We start from the raw sequence: 19,565 nt of genomic DNA, 5'->3' as shown, positions 1-19,565 counted from the left end.
AGATGGTAAGCAGGTTGGGCTCGCTTATATTATCCGTGTAAATATGCATGGTTTTACCAGCCCATAAAGATCCTGCTGGCTCACGGTATACATATGAAGCATCGTTAGGGCTAAGCTATAAGACCCTTTCAATCTCCACAACGCCGGCCTTTTGCGCATCTGCACACGGAGTCTCTGATAAATCAACCCTAGCATTCCATCCCATCCACCATCTCCCACCAAACAACTCCTCCATCCTCTCCATCGGAACGCCCTTAGTCTCCGGCGCCATCACCGCCAGCAAGGCCCACCCAACCGCACAAACCAGCGCCCAGAACACAAACGCCCCGTACACGTCCAGGTTCAACAACATATTCGGAGTCACCCGCACGATCGCAAACTGGAAGAACCAATGTAGCGCCATGTTTGTCGCGTAGCAGACGCTGCGGATGCGCGTCGGGAAGATTTCCGCTGCGTATAGATACTGCACCGTGCACAAACCGATGGACCAGCCGATGGCGTAGATGAAGACAGAGGCAATGGCTGCGTCTGATGCGGGTTTGTTATCGCCGCCCCGGAACAGGGCCATGTATATGGACAGGTATACGTGGGTTATGCACTGCAGCCCGACGCCGGTTAGCATGCAGCGGCGCCGGCCGACGATGTCGACGAGGCCCCAGGTGAAGACCATGGTGAAGACGAGCTTGACGACCCCGTATACGCCCGAGGTGATGAGGGAGGTATCATTGCCGACGACTCCTGCGTATGTGAAGATCTGCGATGGGTTTGTACGTTAGCAGAGTTGCTCCAAGGCTTTTTGTTATTTATTTGTTTTATTTATTTTTGACTTGCGTACCTGAGGAATGTAGTATGTGATACCGTTGCCTCCACTCCATTGAGCAACCGTTTGCATGAGCACCCCGAGGAGGAATCGCTTGCGGTAGCTGGTGCAGGCTGCGATCTCTTTGATGACGGTCCAAGTGGACGCGTCACCGAGACTCTGCTCCTTCATCCGGACCTGCTCTTGGATGGCGCGGTATTCGAGCGCCAGAGAGGCATCGTCCGGGTCAGTTGAGCCACGAAGGCGCGTGAGGGCCGCGAGTGCTTCATCGTCTCGGTCTTTGGATGCGAGCCAGCGAGGAGTGTCGGAGACGAAAAAGGAGCAGAAGAAGGCGAATCCGACAGGGACGAGGGGGATTCCTTGGACGAGACGGTACTGGGCTCGACCGGATTCCATTCCAGACTCGACGCCGAAGTTGATGAAGAAGCCTATTAGGATGGCCCGTTAGCTGGCGGAACGAGGCACTGGGGAACGAGTCCGTACCGATTGTGAGGAAGGACAGCAGGATGACCATGTAGATGCTCACAATGGTTCCTCTGGACGCGGCCGGTGCAATCTCAGACAGATACAGCGGTGCGGCGACTGTGAGGCCTCCTGAACCGAGTCCTCCCCAGATCCGTGCAAAGAGCATCAAGCTAAGGATTCCCGAGGAAAAGACCTGGATGAATGTCCCGGTCGCCCAGAGTAAAACAAATACTTGCCATGATCGCAGGCGGCCGATTCTGTCTGTAAGAACCAGGGCGAGGAGGGAGCCAAACGCTGCACCTAGAACACCGAATGAGGATATGTTGGCTTTGCGATCGGCCATACCACTGGGATTGTCTGTCCACAGCTCAGGCAGCAGCTTGAAGTCTTGCTTGAAGGAATCCAAGCCGACAGAAGCACTGAATCCGCCTTCATCATAGCCTGCTAGAGGGTTAGCTCTTGTTGAAACGAGGTGATTGGCCTGCCTTTCGGTATTCCTCCAGTGGCAACGATGAGGATTGTGAAGATGTAATACGGTTTGAAGCTCTTCGCCTTGAACATGATCCCGGTTGAGTGCGGTATCTAGGACGAGCGAGGGACAGACAGTTATACCTCGTTGAGTTCCCATACCTATACCCCAGGAACACTCCTCAGCCGGGGAACAACTCGCAGCTTGGAAGTGCATATCTGCTCGGAAGTTGACCGAGACAGAAATCACTGCGATGCTCGGGATTTGACCGCCAGTGTCTGTCTCGGTCAAGTTCCGAAGTATGTGCAGAGCAGCAGCTTCTCCAACCCGACATCTAACAGATACAGTACCTCCAACATTCGAAGTCATGCAGATGGTCGGTAGATACTCCGGCAAGGAGTCCAAGGGGCAATCACTCACCCATCTTGTTTTTCATTCATATGTGCTCTCCGGTTGTGGCCTCTTCATCTCAAGCAACCGCAATGATGTCTCTGTCTCTGCAGATGCGCCGTTTCGTCACCTTGATTCAGAAGGGTCTTTCTGGTCTTTCTCAATTGCTACTGCAGCTTTTATATTCACGCAAGGGCCAATCACAAGTCTACCTAGGACGTCCTGTCTCGAAGCGAATTCCAGTCAGCAGGATTCCGCGCGGCTCTTGGGACAGCCATATGCATGTAGTAAGTGAGATACTACAATTGACAATCCAGCCTACATGGAAAACAGTTGTGATATCTGACACTGCATCCAGGTCGACCCAGTCAAGTACCCGCTCGCCGAAGACGCACTGTACACTCCCACCCCCCATCTCCTCTCCCAGGCGCTACTCTTCGAGGCCTCAACCGGAATCCGCAATATCGTCTTAGTCCAGCCGTCTATCTACGGAACCGACAACTCCTGCCTGCTCGACGCCCTTCGAACAATAGGACCCCGGCACGGCCGCGCCGTAGTAACCTTCGACTGCGCCACAATCGACCCTTCAACGCTCCAGAAATGGCACCAGTGGGGGGTTCGAGGGGTCCGCGTCAACACGCAATCCAGCGGTAGACACATGGACGAGGACGAGCTGGCGGCGACGGTACGGCGATACGCGGACATTATACGGCCGTACAACTGGGTCCTGCAGCTATACGTCCCGCTGGCTACAGCCGGCGTCTTGGAGAGGGTTGTACCAGAGCTGGGGGTGAGGGTTTGCTTCGATCATTTTGGGGCCCCGGATCTGGGTGGCTTTGGCGTCTTGCATCGCGGCGACCCGTACAGCCTTCCGGGGTTTCGCTCGCTCGTTAACATGCTGCGGCGAGGTAATGTGTACGTCAAGCTTTCGGCGCCGTATAGGATCAGTAGAGATGGCACGTTGAGGGACTTGGAGCCGGTTGCGAGGGAATTGTTGAACGTCGCTGGAATGACCCAGATGGTGTTCGCTAGTGACTGGCCGCATACGCGGTTCGAGGGACTGGATATCAGGCCCTATATGGAGACATTATTGACCTGGTGCGGGGGGGACGAAGCTCTGATTGAGAGAGTGTTCAGAGGTAACGCTGAGAGGTTATGGGAATAGAGCTTGAGGAGTTCGGACAGCAAATAGATCTTTTCCTACCATATAGAAAAACAGCCAAGTCTGATACCTGTTTGAGGATAAACCCTACTGCACTTGCAAGACGCTTCTAGACCCGTTACTGTAATAACCATGTTTGGAGCATGGGGCCGTGTCTAGTGGAAACCCAACATCTTCAGATAGGGGCCAGAAACGTACGAAACATGCTAGTAAGGATTGATTACTGACTGTAGGCTACGGCGTCGGTCCAAGTTTTCTCTCCGTGGTCCTTGAGGCCTGATTACGTCTCGGTCAAGTTCCGAGCAGTGACTACCATAGCATACATACATCATACATATGATGTCGTTCCGGCCTAGGAGGAATAAACAAGCTCAAGAATATCCTTTATACTTGGGAGAGTCTCATCTCAGCAAGATACACAAGATGGAAAAGACACGCAATGTACAGCAGGGCAGCTCGGCAGCAGTCAGTACACGACTGCTAGCGGGTGGCATGGCAGGGGCAACAGAGACAATGATAACGGTAAGCAAACCACGCGCACCGGGCTATTAACCAACTAACCCGCTGCCCCTTAGTATCCCTTTGAGTTTGTCAAAACTCTTCGCCAGTTGCCTAAAAGCAAAGTCACGCCCCAGCCTTCGTCCTTTTCCCTCCTTCGTTCCACAGTTCGCACCCATGGCATCCCTGGACTATACGCGGGCTGCACTGCTCTCGCGACCAGCAATGCACTCAAAGCTTCGGTCAGGTTTTTTGGCTTCTCCAGCGGTAAAAAGCGGTTCACGTCATTGGAGATCTTCAATGAGAATACAGCAACGATGCTGGCTGGCGTCGCAGCTGGGACTGCAGAGTCGGTTCTTGTCGTTACACCAGCCGAGTCCCTGAAGACAAGGATGATCGAGGCAAATAGGCGCGGCGCAGAGCTTGTAAACCCGAGCATAGCCAGGATGGCGAAGGAAATTATAGAAAAGGACGGCGTCGGCGGCTTCTGGAGAGGCACTGCGCCGGTGATAGGTAAACAGGCTGTGAATTCTGGGGTGAGATTCACGACCTTTGGCATGCTACAGCGCGAGGTTGCGGAACGATGGCCTGAAGCTGCTGGGACGGTCGGCACAACGTTGGCGATCGGCGCCCTGAGTGGGATTGCGACTGTGTGAGTAGCTATGCTCTCCATCTAATCCTGACATTAGCTGGACATGTCTCGCTGACAGGAGATAGATACGCCTCGATGCCATTCGATAACGTCAAGACGCGCATTCAAAGTGCTGGACACGCACATAATGGTATGCTTGACTGTGCAACAGATATTGCGCGGAAGGAAGGGTTCAGGGCTTTTTGGCGAGGTACGACGCCGCGACTCATGCGATTAATGGTAAGTGGCTTTTACGAGCAGGCGATTCTTCTAACTGACTTGGCTGCCTGCTAGCTTTCAAGCGGCATAACATTCACAGTATATGAACAAGTCGTTCAATTCGTCAGTTGGAAGCCGCCAATATGATGGAGATATGAAATTTGCAATCAATTAATCACTGAGTGCTCCTGGTCATAGCTAATTCCAAACGTCGCTTCGATGGGAGTGAGGAACTGAAACGCTTCGAGTGTCTCGTCGGATATAGTGAATTCGTTTGGATCGAAATCATAAAGGAATCTCTCAGGACAGTCCAGATCCTCTTGCCTCTGACCTGTAGAATCGGACTCTGCGGGAAATAATCCGAGATTATGGTGCTGTTGTACCGTGTCATCCGCGGGTCTGCCTTCTCCGTTCGCTGGGTTGACGAGCGTGTCCAGCCCTAATTTCGATAATGTGTCGTTTACCAGGCCTAATGCGCTGCCAACAACTACAGGTAGGTCTGGGTCAGCAAAATTGCGCCAAGAGATAGATGTGCCAAGGGATAGAGTGGTCGCCAACCTGGGCTCAGAATGCTGAGGCGCTCCAAAGCGTGGGTACAGAACTTGAGCCGAGTCACAGCCTGCACATTCGGGCGTGACGCAGCCTGGATCTGGAGGAGGAAGATCGATAGAGCGGTATACAGAGCATAGGATAATGATAGAACAGTATACTCGTATCCAAATGATCGACAGAATAGGTCGTAGATTGTGATTATCGATGTCGCAGACGAGATGCACTCGACAAGATGATGGGGTTCCGGCCGTGCTCGATTTTCGTTCACGATGTTTCCTGGGGACAGCATTGGCCGGTACAGGAGGATCTTGAAGACATGATACAGACAACTGGCATATGTTAGAGCTGTTCTGGGTTAACAGAATGGCGGGAATACTTCAGCGTAACGATGTGACTGGGAGGACAGTGTTGCGGAAGGTGTTCTGTATCGATTCTGAGGAAGTCCGGAAGATCATCCCACCATCTAAACCGTCAATAGTGAGAACTACATAACAGACAATATACCCATTGTGCATTCACTTACTGCTTCAGCGATTGTCCCTCGCTCTGCAAACAGGCCCTCACCTCTGAATCGGTATGAATCTTTGAGGGGTCGTATATGTGAAGGAGAATCTGATTGAAAATGATAGAAAGCCGGCACATCCATCGGAAACATGAGATAGAGTGCGCCGTCGTCGGCGGGTATTCTGAGCCTTGAGGGTACACAATCCCATGAGGCGACCACGATTCATGCTCAGCATAGTCGTCCACTGTGGCGAGTGCGTGAGTACCTTGATACCGTATGGTGGAATGCCTGTTAAAAGGACATATGGCATGGACTTACATATGATTTGGTCAGGACTCATGCCGGAATGCTGCAGCATTGGGGTTCTCCCCATGTACAAACTGATTATCTTGTCCCAGAAATAACAACTCCAAAAGAGTCGCTGCCGGATCTCAACGTCCTCGTCGTCGAGGTTTAGTTCTGAGTGGCTCCCATCGGCCGTAAATGTAATCCCCATGTCCTCAATCAGCCTGAACGCCATTCCACTATATAGCCAAGCCTGGGTTTGATTGCCTGCGCTACATTCCTGGGCGCTAAGCAGCAGCAAAGTTTGCACGGTAGGTACCTTTGAGTGGCCGCTTAAAAGCTCGGGGAAGAGCAAGGAGCGTGCTTGTCTTGAGAAGAGAGCTCCGTTTTCGTACGGCGCCAGGAGTTTCTGGATTTGCTTGTTCTGTTTGCACCAGCGGACGGAATGCGAGAGTATGGCGTTAAGCAGCGTATGTGAGTAGTAAGGGCCGAGAACCTCCATGTCTCCTGTCCAGTGTTATTCACAACTACAATTGAACCTGCTTAGGTCCTGGGCTGCGTGGAGGACCTACGTGTGAAGGCCGGACGGTAGACAAAGTTGAATAGGGGCTGAATCCAACACCAGTGGATATTGAGCAGGAACTGAAAAGGTTCCTATGGCAGAAGACATAAACACAGGACAGTGCTTAAGCGAGTGTGGCAACATACCGGGGTTTCTAGGAACGCTTCTAGGGCACGCTGGTGCCATGCATTGTTGACCAACTTCTCCTTCCGCTGATTCCCCCCGTCAAGAATCTTGAAGGCGCCGCGGTCTTGCGCACCGACTGCTCCGTTCAAGTCCGACGTCGGTAGCTGAAAGAAGCTTGTCGCTCCGTGGTATGTCACTGCGCCCTCGGCATCAACCTTCAGGCCCTTGGTCGCCCCTGAATAGGTTCTCTTTGCTGGTGTCCGTGGCAACGCCTCAACCGTTGCCGTGCTGGAGGGAGAGGGCGCCGCCGAAGCAGAAGACATGACATATCCCTTCGTCTGCGCATTTTCCAGACGGTCCTCCAGTTCCTTGACCCGCTGTTCGAGTTGCTGGGTGTAGGACAAGGTGGGATTGAGCTTGTACTCGCAGGTCTCCTTCCGTGCGATGCAGCGGGCGCAGCGGGGTTGCTCGGCACCACACTTGACCTTTCTGCTCCTGCATCGGTCGCAGGAAAAGGCAGACTTTTTCCCGGCTGTCGCGGCGGACATTTTGACTCTTTTGATGAATGTCTGTCACTGTGGGATGCGGAGCATTTCCCCGGCCCTCGGATCTTGCGCTTCCGAGCTGGGGTAGTTACGGTACCGTACGGTAATTATTCAGCCGCTTACACTGTATTCCATGTAAATAAAAGAATATAGATATAATAGCACGCTTTAACCTTGGTTATCTCGACTATTATAATATTAAGATTTAAGAATATCCATATCTATATTTTAATTCCTTCACTATTCTTATTGTCTCTAAATATCTAGCTAAGAATATCAAGACTTATTCTAAGCTTGTTCAGCAGCGGCTGGGATGGCAGCAGTCGGAGCCGAATCTAGGGTGGGTTAATCTTGTGTCGCCGGAGGCGTTGTTGATTGATTGATATTTGCTTCTATTTTGAACAGTGTACACTTTTTCAAGCTAGCTGTACATTATCTCGAGATAACCTCTAGATGACAGCACCTGGTTAAGAACATTATGAGAATAACTGGCAAACAAGAGAATCACAGTAAGGTATAGAATTGAAAGTGTTGAAAGATACCTCGCTTGCTGCAAGTGCATTGGATAGGATACATCACCGCACCGTGCAGCTCTTCAGAATTCTTTGCACCTGAGCGTCTTTCTTTACAAAGGCTTCCCCAAAAGCTTTCATCTTGTCCGCGCTGAGTGCTCTCCGTGCCCCTGCAGCCTCGGAAAACGCCTTCCGAACACCCTTGGTGCGAATGGCCGATGCAGTCCCTATGATGCCCAGGATCGCAAACGGGGCAGACTCGGGGTTATCGACAATTTCATAGACTGACAATACTTATTGTACCATGTTTTATTACGACACTATTACTTTTAGGGTACTCTGGGTCGCCCCACTAGTGGGTCACTAACTGCATTGGACACTTCAATACAACAATACCAGTCCTTCCCTCTTCATCTTCTCTTCCTCTCTCTATTCCCCCCAACTTATCCTCCTTTCACCATGTCCAGCGCAGGCGCACATCTCCGGGCCCTCACGGCGGAAATGGAACAGTCCGCCCAGGCCGGCGACCTCACCAAACTGCAGAGCCAACTCGCCAGATGGGAGGCTGGGGTCCCTGATGAAAATGTCACACGGGAAGAGCATCTCGGGATTGACATCTCAATTGCCGAGATAGATGATTGCGCGGAAATGAGAGACCGCACCGACATGAGCAAGCCTGTTTACGAACTTCTCACTCGGCTGCTGATCAAGGCTGCAGAAGGAAACCAGGTGGCTACGGTCAAATACATCATCGATAAGCGAGGAGTACCTATTACGCCCATAATCGCAAAGAAAGCCATAAATTCCGACGCCTTCAATGTGCTCGAGGTCTTTCTAGAGAATGGGTGGAACATCAATGACCCCATCCAGGCGAACTTTTGCCCGATACTAGCGTCAGTTTGTTGTACTAGATGATGGCAATATATGCTAATAGGAACAGGTTTGTGACGCATAATGAGAGGCGAACGCGCTGGTGTCTTGAGCATGGAGCCGATCCTAATGCTAGAAATAAAAGTAGGAACAAAGATGTGCCCAGCTACGCTGGTAGTTTTGCCTCAGTGTCGACGTTGCGGTTGCTTGCCGCCCATGGGGCCAACTTCCCGGGCAGCAATGCCCTGCAACGGGCTGCGGAAGGTGGCATGAAGGGGCGGATTGAATGCCTGCAATGGCTACTCGACGAGGCAGGCTTCCCCATCGACCAGTACGAGTTTGGGTGGGATCCGGCTGTCTTTGAAAATTGGCGCATCGGTCTGTTGGGAACGGCGTTGCACTTGGCTATCTATGCCAACTCCCCTGAACGTGTGCAGTTTCTGCTGGAGCGAGGGAGCGATATCAACCTGCAAGACACGTATGGCCGTGCCGCACGAGAGTTGCCTCATGGGCGGCGGAAAGAAGAGGTCCTTGCTATTCTCGATGGCTGGGGGAAGCAATTGACAGGATTTTAGTTAACTATAACAACTTTTTCAGTGCAATCCATATTCATGCCAGAATCGCTCCCTCTCCCTAATCAACGCAATCTAATCAAGTATTGTTCCGGCCTTCTGCCAATCCAAGCTAACGAAGGTGACAGTGGATTCTAGTGACGGTCCACCAGGACAAGCACGAAGCCACTCATTTCATCTTCGGGGTATTTTTCTGCTTGTAACTAAGTAGCAAATGATGTGGAGTGATTGATCGTACACTGTTAGGCGCTTACGCTTGAGCCGGCTGTGTTCTTGGACATCAGCGGGGCAAGAATAGTAGCCACAGCATTACCAGTCAATAAGAGACTGGGAGACAGAAAGCTGCTATGCCTCCTAGTACCTCAAGTTTTGTCAGTTATCATTAAACAAAGAAATCCAAAAAAGGCCTGCCTCCCTAGATCGGGTGATGTGCTTTCAAGTTCTGTGAAGAATTTGCCTGCACAACCCGAGGTCAAGAGATTCTAGGTAATCACTCCGTGGCGTTCCTGTTTATATCTTGTACACCAACTTCTCCATAATGACTGGCTGTAAATGAGACTCATCCTACAAAACCAGCGACGCGTACGCCAATCTTCACCCGCGGGTCTCCCAGGGTTTCGAGATCCTCGCCAATTCTCGCCACAACCCCTGCAAAGTCTGTGCCCACGACTCGCGTATCTTGGAGTGCGATAGGGTGGTCTACGTTCATGACGTCTACCGAGCTGAGCGCGACAGCCTGCACCTTGACAATAATTTGTTTTGGTCCATGGATTGGCACGGTGATGCCCTCCACAGCGAGGGATTGACTCGGGGCCTAAAAACCAGGGCCTTCATCATGTCGCTTGCGGCCATGGTGATAATTTTTGGTATGGTTAGGTATGTAAAGCTGCTTGTACTCAACAGGGAGCGATGAGATAAGTAGCAATGTTAAGAAGTGGGCTCGTATCAATGGCTTCAGGGCTGGGATATTAATTCAAGAGGCACCCTTTGGGAATTCTGACCGAGCAAATTACAAACAGCCGTCAATGGACTTCGGTGAAGACTTTATACGGGTAGTCTCTCCCAAATACGCGACTCGAATATCGGCGGAGTTAGATACGGATTTGGTTTCGGAGTTTGACTGAAACGACTGTCAGCGAACCGGGAGCGACGTCCTTATTTTCGAGTTACAAGGTCCTCATACGAAGCTCAGTGGGCTGATTCAGTGGGACCAGTCGAGATTTACTGCGTCCTCTTTTGCAAGTGACCTAGATGCAAAGGTCAAGGTGCGGCCAGGACATTGGCGCTGGGAAGGGAGCCATGTCTTAGCTACCCTGGCTGGGCCAAGTCTTCCTGCCGACAATCACCTAAATCGCAGTCATACTCATGCCTGGTTGTGAAGCGTATCAGCCAGGAACATTCCGTCGTTGCTTGGGGGCAAAGAGGCGAATTTACATAGCATTCCCCTTTCTGTTGGGCAGGTGGTGAAACTCTGCGCAGCCCACGCCTGTGTTGCAGCCTCATTCTACAGTTTCTACACTCTATTCTCACTCGAGTCGCCCGACTGTTCTTGGTTACAAGACCACCATTTTATTGACAGTGGAGAGTCAAGCGAGTCAAGCAAATAGAGGCAACGGCGAAGTGGGTCAACTATGCCCAGATAGATTAGGATGTCTTCACGTCTTATCCACCCGCTTGCGTGATCAGACTAACTGCAGATTTTATTCCCCCGCTGATATTTTACCTCGACGTTGTGTGCAACAATCAGCACGATGGGAGACGAGTCGATCCATCCGGCTCAGTCAGCCCTGGAAGAACATGCAATCAGCCCTAAAGGCGAGCTCGAGCTCAATGTCGGCGGCCGCGGCGCGACACAGCGTGCTCTGCGCAATTACCATGTCACCATGATCGGTTTCTGCGGCGGCATTGGAACAGGCCTTTTTGTTGGGACGGGCGCTGCGTATGCCAAAGCTGGTCCTGCTGGCTTGCTGCTCGCATACGGCGTTGTCGGCGCGGTGCTCTGGTGTGTGATGCAAAGTATCGCCGAGCTGGCCACTCTGTTCCCCACCGCAGGCTCGTTCCCCCACTGGGCAACCCGGTTTGTTGACCCTGCTGTGGGATTCTCGCTGGCGATTACTTATGGATACTGCTATAATGTCTCGCTTGCCTCGGAGGTCTCTGCGGCGGCTGTCATTGTTGCGTATTGGACTGATATAACGCCTGCGCTGGTGATCACGATTAGTTTGGTGTTGATATTGGCTGTTAACCTGATGAATGTGCGGTTCTATGGTGAAACAGAAGTCTTCGGAGGGGCAGTGAGAATTCTCTGCTTCTTGGGCTTGGTGATTGTGTCTATTGTGATTACGGCCGGTGGTGGTCCAAACCAGGAGACCATTGGGTTTCGCTTCTGGCATACCCCTGGCCCCTGGACGGACCTTGATGGTATCAAAGGACCAACCGGGCACTTTCTAGGGTTCTTGTCTGCATTTGTTAACGCCTCGTACAGCTTCGTTGGTATCGAGACCGTTGTCATTGCCGCTGCTGAAGCCGTCGACCCCCACCGGTCTATCCCCAAGGCTGCCCACCGTGTCACCTATCGCATTGGCTTTTTTTATATCCTGGGTGCTCTGCTCATCGGCATGATCGTGGACCCGCGCCACCCGGACCTGACCTCTGGGGACGACAATGCCAACAGCTCGCCCTTTGTCGTTGCTATAAAGGAAGCAGGCATAGTGGCTCTACCGTCCATTGTAAACGCCTGTATCCTCATTGCAGCATGGACCGCAGGAAACTCATACTGCTGGGTCGGATCTCGCATGATCGTCGCCATGACCACCGACCACCAACTACCACAGTTTTTCGGCCGCGTGAACAAGCACGGCGTCCCATACATTGCAGTCATTGTCTCCTGGCTCTTCGGCCCCCTGGCCTATCTGAGTCTCGGAAGCGGCGGTGCATCTCAAGCCTTCACCTGGCTTCTCGACTTGAGCACCATCTCTGGCCTGATTGCTTGGGCTACGCTGTGTTTCTGCTATCTTCGTTTCTATGCTGCGATGAAGGCCCAGGGCGTTTCGCGGGATACGTCGCCGTGGTCTGCGCCACTGCAGCCGTATACAGCCTGGTTTGGGTTTATCGGTTCGACGGTTATAACTCTGGTTGCTGGATTTGAGGTTTTCCTCAAGGGGCAGTGGAATACATCGGACTTTGTAGCAGCGTATATTGGTATTCCGTTGTTTATTGCGCCGATCTTGGGGTGGAAGATTTGGCATCGTACCAAGGTCAGTGTGCCTTATTTATTTCTTTCTTTCTTTTTATCTGTACTGATCCCATGCAGTTTCTTCGCGCCCATGAGATCGATCTTTGGTCGGGGCGTCTCCAGGAGGGAGAAATCGCGCCGCAGCCAGGCCCAAGCAACACTCTCTGGGGTCGGTTTGTCGATTGGCTTGTATAGCCATTGCATATCTATCCATGAGATTTCAGTGTATCACAAAAGAGTCCTGCATAGACATCATATTCTACCTAGTAGCCGGTTCATTTATCGTTGAGCTATTGAAACCTATCGTGCAGCCTCTTGATGTCCTGGTGTGATGCCTTACAGCAGCCGCCGACAAGGAAGGACTCGAAAGGGCCCTTCGCGCTGGCATCGTTGACCACCTGCGCAAGCTGGGTCTCCCACGTACGCTATCTCGATTAGCCATCCCTCGCGTAGTACAGGGAGGCAACCTACCGTATCCGTCTGTCTTTGACTTTCTGTATTCTCCCGTTTCTCCCAGGCCTGCGTAGTCGTATTATAGACCTCCCCGTTCGTACCATCCGGATACAGAACCAAAGTCGGGGCAGTCGAGATATGACCAGCAGCAATAACCTGCCTAATACAAATCCCGAACTTCTCAACCAGACCAGGGAGTTTCTGGATCTTAGTACAATTCACCCCAATACCCCATGGCACGACCCCATTCTTCAGAGGTCCCACCGCCGCATCAACAACCTCCTCCATAGTACTCCCATCCGGCAAACACTCATCATCACGAGGGAAAACACACGAAATCCACACCGGAGCTGCGATCCCGGCATCCCAAGCCGCACGTCTCACAGCGCGCACTTCGTCAAGTCTCGGCAGCGTCTCAAACGCAACGTACTGCACCCGCGAGAGCAAATTTTCTTCCGCTGTTCCCAGAAACAGTCGCAGCCGTGAGAGATGCCACTGGTATAGTTCCTCTTCGTTGTCATGCACCGCGTCGTACTCGCCGCTGTACTCCTGGCCCGGGATCATACATGCCCCGTACGGCCCGAGGCTCAACGCAATCTTACTCTTTTTGGCGTGCGCAGCTTTCTCTGCAACGTTGACGGCCGTTTCCAGAAACCGCGGAATAGCACTGCGCAGAATCCCATTAGGGAATTTAGCTGTCGTTGTGCGCGCGAATCCCTCTGGCGAGACTTGGTATGTTGCCGTTAGAAGCACGTCTGCCCCTGCGTCTGCGAAGTCTTTCTGGCACGCTTGGAGCGTTGTTGGGTCTGAGACTAGCAAGTGCGAGGCCCAGAGCGGGGTGTTTGTGCTGGTGAATTTGACTCCGTATTTGTCTTCTAGCGATGTGCCGAGGCCACCGTCGAGGATTTGAATGGCGGGCATTGTTATTGTGCTGTGTTGGTTGTTGAGGTGGATGCATTTATTGCCCATGTCGGTGTTGGTGTTGTATGATTCAGTGGGGGGCGTCAGTCTGACTAATCCATGTTTACGTCCTCGCTTATAACATACAGAGGACCTGTATATATGGAATTACCATTCCACCATGAAATACCAATTGACATGGCTATCCTTTTATATCGTTTTTATGGTATTTCTAGAGTTACTTGTATGCTCCATATACAACCACAAGGTATGGAAATGCTCAGTTGTAGCCAGATCCCTGATAGATTACCGTAAATACAGTAAATGACCGCTACCTCCTTAGTCCTTCTCTCGCTCTCTCCTTGTACTTCTATTGCTTCATCTCTCGTTCTCATAACCGACCTCATCGACGAGATCCTGTCGCTTGCATTTACATCAAGGGACGTTTACAATGTGGACCTCGAGGAGATCAACGGCCTCAGCTGTCTCCTCGACCGCAATCACCACCAAATCTTTCTCCCGCGTTTACTCGCAGCGGACCTACAATGGTGTACTAGATTCCTAGTTACAAGCCCAGACCTTGCAGCCACGGTGTAAGTATTAGTTATTGGCAACTAGGGGGCTTGCCCTCCATTCTATATCGAGAAATCGCCAACTCCAGGATCAAGATGAGCAGTTCAGTTGATAAGGAAGTTGTCAAGACAGCCAGCATGCAGGTCTAACGAGCGAGCTTCGTCTCTGTTTAACTTATAGATGCCATCTTTACTAAGAACAACGGCTATCGAGACAAGCGGCTTTGATGCGGCTGATCCTGGTCGGAAACGCCAGTTGACCCTGTGAGCACTGGCCGTGCCAAGAGCGTCTACAGATGATCGTCATTTCTCATTATTCAGGTTTTCCCTGGTTGAGGCGCAGATGGACGATCAGCACGCGACGGGAGTGTGCCATTGGTCGCCGCAAGTTCGTAGCTGTCTTGCTTGCGGACTAGGTGCAGAACGTGGCGGAGCTCGTTTAAATAAAACTGCGGCCCCCAATCTACGAAGCTGAAAGGGTTTCGTTTTCCCCATTGCTGACATCTCTCTCCTGGCGAATCGAGATGGTAACGACACTTCGATGGCTCGTCTACGGGCTTCTGAGCTTTTCAAGCTTGATCGCCTTTACTTCCGCGCAATACGCCTTTACTACTCCGGACCCAACACTGTTTGACTTTGACGGGACGAATGATATAACTCAAGATGACGTCGTGGAATTCGCCTGGGTCTTGAACTGTAAGACTTGCGCCGCTGGTGTGAGTATATAGCTGATGAATACAGCTACATTGCAAGAGACTGTATCAGGAGACCCAATAATCGATAGTGATGGCAATATATCTCTCTGGCTCACGAGCTTCCACGGCTTCGCATTCACAAGATGCCTAGCTAGTATGTCACTCCAGACTTTTTCACTCAGGTAAAGAGGCAGAATTAACGATAACCCGTTTCCAGCAAGCGTCAACTCCGAGGGCGGCGGAACCTGGGCTTGGAGAGTTAGCTTGACAGATGAGGAAATCGACGAGGGCGGCGGGCAATTCGTCTATCGTCTCATGCCACCCGTTGCGTCCAAGGATCAGCCGTACGATGACGATGCAGCAGAGGCTCCGTCGCGTGGGTTTAGAATTCTCAAGCAATCCGATCCCTCCCCTACTACCTCTACACCTGCGCCTACTTCATTGCCGCCGACAAGTGCCGCTCCTAGCACGACCCCGACGGATGCAACCAGCGATAATAGCAACAACGACAACAACGACAGCAACAGTGGGGGGCTGTCGCCCGGTGCAAAGGGCGGTATTGGTGCAGGCGTAGCAGTGGGAGGCATCATCTTGATCGGAGGGGCGTACCTCCTTTGGAGACATTACAGAGGACGGCCACAGCATCTAGCACCGGCACCGGTGGCACAACCACTACCACTGCCGCAAACAGCTGGAATGGGTGCTTTCCCTGCTCCTCCATCTGAGCTCTCTGCTCTGCCGTCAGAGCTTGACTCGGGAGACAGCAACAGGCCCATAGCTGAGCTTGGGGCTGGTGAGAAGCGGGTGTGACGATAACCATATTCAGTATTAATGATGAATATAGCATAGTTAATGAGCTAATTAATGAATGAATTATATACAATACATGCATGATTAGCCTGTGTTGGCAGTTGACCTGAACCCACGTAAATCTTCAGTCAACAGCACCAAACAATTAGATCGCGTAGACCAAGTATAAGGTACAATATTTGCAACAAAACATGTTAACGGGGTGATAGCTCAGTTGGGAGAGCGCACGACTGAAGTCTACTTTAGTTTGTTCATTGGAATCGTGAGGTCGCTGGTTCAATCCCGGCTCATCCCATTTTTTGTCTTTTATTTAATCTTAATCTTATTTTTTTGCGGTGGTTCCTGGTCGGATACTGTAGCCGTGTCCAATGAGAGGCTGAGGCGAGACACGTGGCTTGGCATTGCCGACCTGGTCGAGTTGCACTGGACGTGCTGTCTGTCTTTGCCATTGCATTATACAGTGAGGAACATTGATTCTGTCTTTTGTAGGTTATATTCTGTTATATTAGTGCAGAAATGAGAGAGAGAGGGTGTTTCTGGTTGAACAGGGATCATCTTCAGATTTTACTTGGAGATGTCGCATATATATATATCTACCCTGTAGGCACAAGGTTTAACTAGCAGTTACTTGGTGCCGAAATAAACATGAAATCAATATAAACTTTACTGATAATGTAGCCAATACTGCCAGTTCAATGTAAGCATAGTCAAGAACGTCAAGCTTCTTGCTAAAACCCCACAGAAGCAGGCTGAAAATTGGCCGAAAACTGAGGGTTGCTCGGAGTAAAATGGACTAAGAAATCGGCGAAAAGCGAGTCATACTAGGACTAGTCGGGAGAAGAGCAGTATATAACCTACGTGACAATTGAACTGGTTATGAAGTATGATAGAACATTATATATACAATAGGAATAGTCGTCGTAGCAATAATTAAAATATAGCGGATATCCAAGCCGATCAGCTTTCTCTATTAATACATCAAACATCTACACCGTCATCACCGCCACCCCCTGTCACTGGCCTATCGGCAAGGCAGAATATCGAAGCAAGCGCCGAAAGAAGACACAGGATAGCTGTACATCTACAGTTAGTACGTAGCAGCACGACTAGATAAGGGATATATAAAAGTTACACTCACCAAAAGCACAACTCGCCCAATAATACCCAGCAATTTGAGCCAAGGTCCCCGAAATCAATGGACCGGCCATCAGTCCTGTACTAAGCGCCATGTCCTGCAACTCAAAGGCCTGATTGCTGCCTCCATTTTCACCGAACCGTCTCGGGTCTTTCGTTTCGAATTCGTTCAGGACGACTACACCAAGAAAGAATCAGTACTATATATAATAAGTATAAGAAAGATGGTAGGACTCACGCGAAACCTGCAAAAACCCCACCCCCCTCACAAACGGCACAATGACCCCAAAGACAACGATTGCAAAAATGAACATCGTCTCGGTATTAACCGCCGACTTTGGCGCGAATATCCCAGACCCAGGAACACCAATTAGCCACATCACCGGCGCAAGAAGCGCCCAGGCCACGGTCGTGGGATACTGCAGTCCAGCGCGGTCCCGGACCCAGCCGGCGAGAGGGCCGAGCAGGATAAATGGGAGATGCAGGGATAGGAACATTATGCCGGCGGAGAGGCTGCCCCAGCCGAAGGTGTCGCGGAGATGCAGGGGTAGGGTTGTGTCGAAGCTGGCGAGGAGGGCGGAGCTGAGGACTGTGTTGGCGAGACCGACGAGGACGCGGGAGTCTGTGAGCATTGTTTCGTAGAAGCCGGGTTCTGGGTCTGGGTCTGGGTCTGGTTCTGGGCCGATGTCGTGCCAGGGTTCGTAATCTGGGTCTATGGTGTTCATGTTGTTTAGCTGGTTATAGAGTAGAAGGGCAGATGCCTCGCTGGGTTCTCCGGATGGAGTTGGAGTGGGAGAGGAGGGTTTGGTGGTTGGGGATGGTGCTTTGGGAGTCTCAATCATGGCACTCCGCATTATTATATCGAGGAGGAGAAGGCCTAGTGGGATGGACCATGCAGTCCAGTATCCTGCCAGCTCCAGGACAGCACCGGACACTGCAGGGCCTGCGACAACCCCGGCGCTCACAAATGACATGGACAGCCCGTAGAGCTTTCCCAGGCTCTCGAGCTGCATATGGTCGGTCAAGGTGGCTGAACCCACAATCCATGAAGCTGCACCGGCGATTCCCTGGATGAGACGTCCTATAAAAAGAGCCGGGACTGCAGTTTATCAGCATCGACTGAGAGCCTTCGAAGGTGACGTACGTGAAGGAGTCAAGCTCAGCAAGAGTGTGGCGACAAGACACCCAGCCAGACTAATCAAGAACGGGAGTTTTCGTGTCGGGTATTTGTCGGCGAAGTGCGCAATAACAGGAGCAAATACAAGTGTTGCAAGCCCGTGCAGACTGAGCAAGGCTGTGGTTATATTCTGGGTCTGCGATGGGTCGATTTGCAGACGGTGCTCGATCATGTAGCTTAATATCGGGACGGGGAAGCTGTATAGGAAGGTGTCTGGGTTTATTAGCAGCGAAAAGACAAGAATAGCTAAACTGACCGCAGAATAGAGCGAGTATCACTGCAACCAAGATGAAGGGCTTCGAAGCGCACACCCTATGCGCGAAATGCATCCTGCCGGGTGCCATGTTGTTGCCCCGGACAGAGACCACGGAGAGACGAAGTTCTGTCAAAGCTCTTATTAAAAAACCCAGAGATTTAAGTAAACCGTGAGTGCGGCGCTCCAGAAGGTGGTGGGTTGACTTGAGATCCCTTGCTGCGTGGCAGGCAGCCCCAACTTCAATCTGACAAAAGCGAAGAAGGACATTGAGGGGTTCGTGTCCACTTTAGCCAGCCTGGAGGAAATGGACTGCAGCATGCGAGGATCCGGTGAAACCCAAACTCCGTCTCGTCGAGCTGCATGCAAGCTGCATGGAGGATCAGCCGCCGTCTTATGCGGTTGGAGGAATATCACGCCACAGTGAGCCATCACAGCCAACGGTGACGGGCGGAAGAGCCTTGCATTGCAGATCGATCTGTGTCTAATTCGATTGGAAACTGCAGACTTGGCTCGACAGCTTTGTATTTGCTTGTTTCTGGCTGACAGCGAGCAATATTCGGAAAGCTGTGCATGTCGGTTGAGCTCTGGAATGAGGCTTCAGTATACCATAGAGCAACTGGCTGAACCAGAATCAGATTATAATTTATCTTGCCTTCAGCTAGGCTGAGATTATAACTTCTGCGGTCGAGATGATCAGGGAGATAGTCTAAACCATTGACTGTGGATGCTGAAACAGGAATGAATGTTCGAATTCTGGGAGCCCTGGAGTGAATATACCTGGAATATGGTGGTGGTTAACAGGTGTCAAGATAGGAGCGAAAGATGTGGTATTCATATAGCCAGCTAGGTGTATATACCAGGTGAATAAGACTGCGTGTGCATTGAGATAGGAATATAGCATTATCTGCCCTGGGCCAATGTATGGAGCTGGAAAGGGGAATTTGACAAACAATTCCTGCCTGCCATCTGATTAATTCTCCTTGATCAGGAAATCCCGGCAGTATGTTCTTAGGAGCGAGCTGTCAGTCTGTCAGTGTGAGATGAGATGGAGCTTTGACTGTTGCCAGCGGAATTGCCCGATTAGGCAACCCGCACTTCCTATGCCATTCATTCGAAGCAGGTTCACCGATCTTGCTGGAGAAGCACATTG

The 19,565-nt window shown here is 51.4% G+C and overlaps 9 protein-coding genes and 1 non-coding gene across 10 annotated transcripts; 6 read left to right on the top strand and 4 right to left on the bottom strand.

Annotated features, from left to right (window-relative positions):
* Positions 1–115: 115 nt before the first annotated feature.
* Positions 116–2,123, bottom strand: APUU_10498S (uncharacterized protein; the record flags this gene model as incomplete). The annotated part of the gene is made up of 4 exons (XM_041701462.1): positions 116–754; positions 836–1,248; positions 1,304–1,726; positions 1,916–2,123. 4 exons carry the CDS (start codon positions 2,121–2,123, stop codon positions 116–118), a joined length of 1,683 nt encoding a protein of 560 aa, XP_041549864.1.
* A 113-nt stretch (positions 2,124–2,236) lies between these two features.
* On the top strand, positions 2,237–3,309 carry APUU_10497A (uncharacterized protein; the record flags this gene model as incomplete). Its single annotated transcript, XM_041701451.1, has 2 exons — positions 2,237–2,431; positions 2,503–3,309. 2 exons carry the CDS (start codon positions 2,237–2,239, stop codon positions 3,307–3,309), a joined length of 1,002 nt encoding a protein of 333 aa, XP_041549863.1.
* Positions 3,310–3,729: 420 nt separating this feature from the next.
* APUU_10496A (uncharacterized protein) lies at positions 3,730–4,801 on the top strand (the record flags this gene model as incomplete). The annotated part of the gene is made up of 4 exons (XM_041701440.1): positions 3,730–3,828; positions 3,882–4,456; positions 4,522–4,675; positions 4,730–4,801. The coding sequence occupies 4 exons, from the start codon at positions 3,730–3,732 to the stop codon at positions 4,799–4,801; spliced, it is 900 nt and encodes a 299-aa protein (XP_041549862.1).
* Positions 4,802–4,821: 20 nt separating this feature from the next.
* APUU_10495S (uncharacterized protein) lies at positions 4,822–7,232 on the bottom strand (the record flags this gene model as incomplete). The annotated part of the gene is made up of 7 exons (XM_041701429.1): positions 4,822–5,141; positions 5,213–5,535; positions 5,583–5,669; positions 5,730–5,955; positions 6,030–6,503; positions 6,569–6,650; positions 6,705–7,232. 7 exons carry the CDS (start codon positions 7,230–7,232, stop codon positions 4,822–4,824), a joined length of 2,040 nt encoding a protein of 679 aa, XP_041549861.1.
* A 968-nt stretch (positions 7,233–8,200) lies between these two features.
* Positions 8,201–9,186, top strand: APUU_10494A (ankyrin repeat domain-containing protein; the record flags this gene model as incomplete). Its single annotated transcript, XM_041701418.1, has 2 exons — positions 8,201–8,634; positions 8,682–9,186. 2 exons carry the CDS (start codon positions 8,201–8,203, stop codon positions 9,184–9,186), a joined length of 939 nt encoding a protein of 312 aa, XP_041549860.1.
* A 1,748-nt stretch (positions 9,187–10,934) lies between these two features.
* Positions 10,935–12,613, top strand: APUU_10493A (putative amino acid permease; the record flags this gene model as incomplete). Its single annotated transcript, XM_041701407.1, has 2 exons — positions 10,935–12,440; positions 12,497–12,613. The coding sequence occupies 2 exons, from the start codon at positions 10,935–10,937 to the stop codon at positions 12,611–12,613; spliced, it is 1,623 nt and encodes a 540-aa protein (XP_041549859.1).
* Positions 12,614–12,708: 95 nt separating this feature from the next.
* Positions 12,709–13,792, bottom strand: APUU_10492S (homocysteine S-methyltransferase family protein; the record flags this gene model as incomplete). Its single annotated transcript, XM_041701396.1, has 2 exons — positions 12,709–12,843; positions 12,890–13,792. The coding sequence occupies 2 exons, from the start codon at positions 13,790–13,792 to the stop codon at positions 12,709–12,711; spliced, it is 1,038 nt and encodes a 345-aa protein (XP_041549858.1).
* A 1,075-nt stretch (positions 13,793–14,867) lies between these two features.
* Positions 14,868–15,848, top strand: APUU_10491A (uncharacterized protein; the record flags this gene model as incomplete). The annotated part of the gene is made up of 3 exons (XM_041701385.1): positions 14,868–15,039; positions 15,085–15,192; positions 15,256–15,848. The coding sequence occupies 3 exons, from the start codon at positions 14,868–14,870 to the stop codon at positions 15,846–15,848; spliced, it is 873 nt and encodes a 290-aa protein (XP_041549857.1).
* Positions 15,849–16,047: 199 nt separating this feature from the next.
* On the top strand, positions 16,048–16,143 carry APUU_t10002A. The gene has a single exon. It is a non-coding gene; the product is annotated as a tRNA-Phe (tRNA).
* Positions 16,144–16,826: 683 nt separating this feature from the next.
* APUU_10490S (uncharacterized protein) lies at positions 16,827–18,503 on the bottom strand (the record flags this gene model as incomplete). Its single annotated transcript, XM_041701374.1, has 5 exons — positions 16,827–16,921; positions 16,987–17,160; positions 17,221–18,081; positions 18,127–18,372; positions 18,416–18,503. 5 exons carry the CDS (start codon positions 18,501–18,503, stop codon positions 16,827–16,829), a joined length of 1,464 nt encoding a protein of 487 aa, XP_041549856.1.
* Positions 18,504–19,565: the final 1,062 nt, after the last annotated feature.

Source organism: Aspergillus puulaauensis, chromosome 1 (genome assembly GCF_016861865.1).
Source record: "Aspergillus puulaauensis MK2 DNA, chromosome 1, nearly complete sequence".
NCBI classification, from domain to species: domain Eukaryota; kingdom Fungi; phylum Ascomycota; class Eurotiomycetes; order Eurotiales; family Aspergillaceae; genus Aspergillus; species Aspergillus puulaauensis.
Note: the sequence above shows the minus strand (reverse complement) of the source record. Positions and strands in the feature narration are given on the sequence as shown.